Source organism: Buceros rhinoceros, unplaced genomic scaffold, assembly GCF_000710305.1.
Source record: "Buceros rhinoceros silvestris isolate BGI_N320 unplaced genomic scaffold, ASM71030v1 scaffold19951, whole genome shotgun sequence".
Taxonomy (NCBI): Eukaryota; Metazoa; Chordata; class Aves; order Bucerotiformes; family Bucerotidae; genus Buceros; species Buceros rhinoceros.
The window spans coordinates 6,837-12,799 of NW_010396202.1; the positions used below are offsets into that span (position 1 = coordinate 6,837).

At 42.0% G+C, this 5,963-nt stretch overlaps 1 protein-coding gene across 1 annotated transcript in view; it reads left to right on the forward strand.

Annotated features, from left to right (window-relative positions):
• Window positions 1–1,139: 1,139 nt before the first annotated feature.
• Window positions 1,140–5,963, forward strand: part of TRPC3 (transient receptor potential cation channel, subfamily C, member 3) — a 31,963-nt gene continuing 27,139 nt past the window's right edge. Inside the window, exons 1-2 of the mRNA XM_010145841.1 lie at window positions 1,140–1,150; window positions 1,242–2,013. Of these exons, the coding sequence (XP_010144143.1) occupies window positions 1,273–2,013 (741 nt within the window). The 5' untranslated portion in view covers window positions 1,140–1,150; window positions 1,242–1,272. The remainder of the gene's footprint in view (window positions 1,151–1,241; window positions 2,014–5,963) is intronic.

A 5,963-nucleotide genomic window follows, 5' to 3' on the forward strand; every position in this document is an offset into this window, starting at 1 on the left:
TTGTCTCTATGTAGCTTATATGTAGTGTTATGCGAATTCAAAGCACGCCCTCCATTAACTCCTACATTGTTTGTCAGCTGCTCTGGTGTCTCTGTGCCCATCAAATCAGCTCAAGTGATCTCTATCCTTGTAGCTGATGGATTGACTGGTGGCAGCTGGAGACTGTCTTTCCCACTGCTGAGCTGGGCTAGAAAGGAAAAGGAGATTGCTGATGGGTTTCACACTTGTTCACAGATGGTAGTGGAGGAACGTTATGGCATCCCGAGTACCTTTTCAGGCCTTTAGCCTCTGCTCTGGCAGGCAGAAATGTTTCTGTTCTTCCCCCAGCTGTGACCACTTCAGCCTGATCCCAGCTCTTCCTCGTTTCAGACCTCACCAGGCAGTTTCCTGTGGTTGTTTTCTCCAACCAGGTAGCATCTGCTTTTCCACCTCTTGCCTTAGGTCTGTTCTCTTTGCAGCTCCTAGTCAGAATATATGTGTATATGCTCACGTAATGACATCAGGTAGCTTCTTCCTCTCAGCTCCTGGAATGGTAGATGCATGACAGAAATAGGCCCACCATAACCCACAGCCTGGCAGAAGCCCAGCTGGAGCGAGTGCTGATCTACACTGCATCGTGCCTGATGTCTGGAATCTGTGAGCAGTGTAGGTACTAGCACCCAGGAAGTCTGCTGGGTGTGTACGATCTGTTGCTTTTGAAAGACTTGTAATTTGACCAAATTGGCCTGTGAGTAGAATCTTCCAGATTTGGTTGTAACACTAGAAGGCGTGAGATCAGGCTTCACTGTGTATTGCTTGGCAAGACAACAGGCAGGAGACTTGTTTTCACCTCTCATTTATGTGAACTGCAATACAGTAAGAGTTAAGTATTGCCTGCCTTAACCATCAGCCTCGGTGCCTCTGGGGGATAGAATTAATTACCACTGAACGGAGTACTGTAGATGAGGTTTCGTTCTATGTTTGTATACCGAAGTGAGTCGGGAGGCACTTCTGAAGAGGAGTGATGTCTTACATGAAGTAGTAAATAGATCTTTACCATGCTAATGAAACAGAAATGGCCAGTGGCATCGAAGCTGTGCATGCCTTTAGATCGCGGTCGAGCAAGAGCAAAGGCGGAAAGATCACAATAAAGAATTGTTCTGGTCAATAGGTGGGCAAATGATGGGGGACAAAGCCAGTCGTTATTTTTGTAACCACAGGAGAAGTGGAAGCTACAAATAACCTTGTTGTTTTCTCGTTAGGTACATTGAAGAAAGTCCGTCTCTGAGGCGTATGACTATGATGAGGGAAAAGGGGAGGCGACAGGCCATTAGAGGCCCAGCGTTCATGTTCAACAACAGGGGCACCAGTCTTACGGCCGAAGAAGAGCGCTTTCTAGATGCAGCAGAGTATGGGAACATACCTGTGGTGCGCAAAATGCTGGAGGAGTCAAAAACACTGAATGTCAACTGTGTTGACTACATGGGCCAAAACGCCTTGCAGCTTGCTGTAGGGAATGAACATTTGGAAGTGACAGAACTTCTGTTAAAAAAAGAGAACTTGGCACGGATCGGGGATGCCCTGCTGCTCGCAATCAGCAAGGGCTACATTAGGATAGTGGAAGCAATTTTGAATCATCCTGGGTTTTCAGTAAATAAGCGACTGACTCTGAGCCCTTGTGAGCAGGAGCTCCAGGATGATGATTTTTATTCGTACGACGAAGACGGTACCCGCTTTTCTCCAGATATCACTCCCATCATTTTAGCTGCCCACTGCCAAAAATACGAAGTCGTGCACATGCTGTTGATGAAAGGAGCGAGGATAGAGAGACCTCATGATTATTTCTGCAAATGTAATGACTGCACAGAGAAGCAAAAGCATGATTCTTTCAGTCACTCTAGGTCAAGAATAAATGCATACAAAGGACTGGCTAGTCCGGCTTATCTGTCCCTCTCCAGTGAAGATCCAGTACTCACTGCTCTAGAACTCAGCAATGAACTTGCCAAGTTGGCCAACATCGAAAAAGAATTCAAGGTAATGGTGTTTTGATGTTTCTCTCTGTCTTTGTTATTGTGTTAAAGCTGCTGCTGCTTCATGAAGTCCTTAGCTGCTTGAAATTGTCTTTACTTTTTCAATTGCAAATGCTTTCATGGTATTTATCATCTCTTTTGTTCAGATTTTGAGTTTTCAATACGTGAGCCTTTAAAAAAGAATTTTCCCTTTTTAATGAAATTGCTTTTGCACCTACTGTGTACGGAAAAAATTGGGAAAAGGGACAGTGTATATTCTCATAACCTCGCAGCAGATGGAAAACAATTTTGGTTGCTGTAGCAGGCAAAGATCATTTTTAATTACAAATGCTGAGTAATGTAAGTGCAGAAAGCAGAAATGTTATGCTTTTCTTGGACACACTGCAGCATTCACCTTATTCCTCTATTTTTTATTTACTGATCTTGAACGATGTCTCCAAATTGTTAAGAATACAGAAAGTGGAGTTTGTTTTTTTTTTTTACTCACCTTTTAGAATTGTCACTTGTTTGAAGCCAGCTGTTAGATTATGATTATGCACGTAGGTCCTGTTACCTGTTTTTGAGCTGTATCTGGTTTAGTATGTCAGTGCCCTGACTTTTCTATATGTTTCAGCTTCTCCATCAGATAATTAATGACTCAGTTAACTGTTGTCCAGTGATTTTTTTTTTTTAATGATTTTGCAGTTCTGTTGGATACCTTCAGAAGGACAGTAACACCCACCTTGCCCCTTGCCTGCCCCCCTCTCCCCCAAGCAAACCCCTCAAAAAAATCCACCGCTCAGTAGACTGCATGTAAGAAGACAAGCTCAGCTTGGGGAACGATTGTTCTCAGTGAGCGGTGATATTAACAGCATTGTATCTAGTTTTAACAAAAAATAAAATGGGGTTCTGCAGGGTCAGTGTGGGGTACCGCTTCTTTGTTTAATATCTTCAGAAATTATCTGAGAGAAGCAAAAGAGGCATTAACTTTTTCAAACAACATGCGAGCATTGCTAAGGCTGTGTATATTTTAGAAGAAATATACAACAATCTGGAGAAAGATAGACAGAAATTTATACAATAAAGTGAACTTGACCAGAAGAGTAAGAAAGGGGTTTAGACTCCTGAGAAAGAATAGCCCCAGATAATAGCTGAGCCAGCTAAAGTGTAGTTTGAAAATAAGGTTTCAGTGCTGAGAACGATGCATGTATTGCACCACACCCTAAATCCTTACACTAATAATGTAAAAGTCAGCTTCAGCCTTTCGTCTCCTTCCTTTGCTGAAGGACCCCCTCCCAGCATGCTGCGTATTGCGTAACCTGGCAAATGGATTGAATTACTTCCTCCATGTATTTCCTCAAGAGTATAGGAAAAATGTCAGATTTTGTCTTCTTCTGCTGATAAAGTACTCAACTGGGAAAGCTCTTCGTGAATATAAAATTGAAGAGACTCCATGCACAGAGTCCATGGTCTTGTGTGCTTCACACAGTGAATTACGGTTACGTGCCTCATCTGTAGACCATTCTAGAGGGTTAAATCTCTAACTCCATCCTGTTTATCTTTGATTCCTTTTCCAGTAGGATGACAACCTGAGAGCCGCAGGGTCTCTCCAGAATTGTGTGCCCAAGGTGGAGATTTCTGGGCTTTCCGAATACCACTTCAGTGGTTGTGGATGCAAATCTATTTTTCTCTCCTTTTTTTTTTTCTCTTGTGCAGTTCCTTAGAGAGAACTTTTCTTCTAGGAACTCCGCCATCCATCTCTTGCTTTGTGATGCTGCATACAAATTTAGTTGTTATACCTGTGTTCAGAAACACTGATGGGTTTAGGGACTCAATTTAAGCGTTATGCAACTCCCTGGGAACCCCAAACACAGTCTCTGCCACCAAAAGCTAAAATAAGGCAAGCTGTACCATCTTTTTGTAAGGGGAGGATGTAGATGATTAGAACTGCATAGAAAAATTTCAGTAAAGATAGAAATCCATGGAAAGCTCCTATATCGTAGGTACTAATACCATGAATACAAATTTGATCGGAAAAAAAAAAGCGTAGCTTGAAATTGTTGCAGAGAAAAAGCTGTGGTTTTTAGTTGGACTTCTCATGTCAAACCAGAAGTTAAAAAAATTAGTTCAGTTTTTAAAATGTTGAATTGTCACAGAATAAAGTATTCTAGGTTTTTTACCTTTTTCTCCGCTTTGTTTCTTTTTCTCAACTGTGTAGCCTCTGTTCGTTGATATTTTGGGATGCCTAAGAACCCAGGAAATCCACTTTTTTCACAGAATTTGGTATTTTTGGATAGCACTTAGCTCCAAAACTTGCCAGGTGTATAAGACAACTCAGTTTTGGCACCTGCAGTAGAAATTGTTCCTGTCTCCTTGCTAGCCTGGAAATTCCAGCTTCTCATCAACATCAAAACATTCCAGTGAAATAATTGTTCTTCTTATTGACCTCGCATCTATCTCATTTCCTTCCGATTCTTATATGTCTTATATGTATAGACATATAAGAAGCCTGTCAGGAGATTGTCTTGTTTCCTCCGGCACCAATGGTTGGCAGCCCTTCCTGGGGAGAAGAGGTAGTGAAGGAGGGAGGGAGGGAGGAGGAAAAAAGAGGCAGAGAATTTTTTAGCATCGCTGTCAAACCAAGTCCAGGAAGGGCTGTAATTGCACGCCTGATGAGAAGACCGTGTATTTCTCAGGGGCTGTGGGCGGGTATGATGGGGCTGCTCGTGGTGTGGGTGTTCTACGGGACGCCGCACCGAGAGCTGTAGAGGTGGATCAAGGAGAAAGCAAAGAGTGCGTCTGGGTCATGCAGAAGCCCATTGTAAGAGCTTGCCCCGTTTGCTCTAAGTCCAATTTCTAAGTCCCTGTCTGTTCAGTGCTTTCTTTTCTACAGGTATGTCATTTGAATGTGCTTGGCTGATAATCATGTGCTTTGTCATGTTGTAGAGGAGAAGGCTTCTAGTCCAATGTTTGTGCTCCCTGCACGGCAGAATGACTGACACATTTCTGGTGCTCTCTCCTTTAAGATGGTCAATGGAAGTGCTTAAGTATTCCAGCCCAATTCAATCTCTAGCACAACACTGACCAGAATGTTTCAGGGTAAAAAAAAAATGGACGAAATAGTTCAACTCCCACAAAAAAAAAAGACAAGTCTGTTTTAAAGGACTTTTGATGCTGTTCATGATTTATACTTCCTACCTACAGTCCTTTTAGGCCCATACCATTTCCTGTGCACCATTGCAGCAATGCACTTCCTGGATGTGGAGCACTCGTACAGAAAATACTTCTCTAGGCGGTTTTCCCACAGAGGAAGAAAATAGGGTGAACCTCTTTAAAAATGCCTGAGGGCAAAGCTTCCTAGTAAACGCTTGCTACGCTGAACCTCACATCTTCTGTGTATGCAAAGTCCAGGCTGCCTCTATCACTTGTGGTTGACACTAGCAAATTCTGGTGTTCATGTGCAAACTCTGGTGTTCACAAAGGTATTCAAAGTGTGGGAAGGTGGCTTAGGGCATTCATTCGTAACACCAAATATTAAAAATGTATTAATCACACTGATTTTTAATTTTTTAATGTTCTTTTCTGAAGTAAGGAGAAAATTCTAAGAAACCAGTGAACCCTCATTTTTCCTGGAAGATACGACATGTAGCCAAAAATACATACTGAAAATGAGTAAAAATAGATTTGGAGGTTGGAGCTATAAAGACCATTTCACTCTACTTCTTTTGTCTTCAAGCTTTCTTACTACTCATTTATGAAATCCTTGTTCTGAGCTGCTGTTGCTCCTTTTACTCTTCATCTATTTTGTTGTAGTTTCTTTTTGACACTCTTACCCTTTTTTGTTCTTTGCATCCACTTGTCTTCTGTTTTCTTCTATTCAGCTCCGTCTTTGGATTTCCTTTTTTCTTGTCTCCTTTCTAAGTGCTCACATAATTTACTTTCTTTTTTTTTCTTCCCACTCTCTATCTCTTTCCC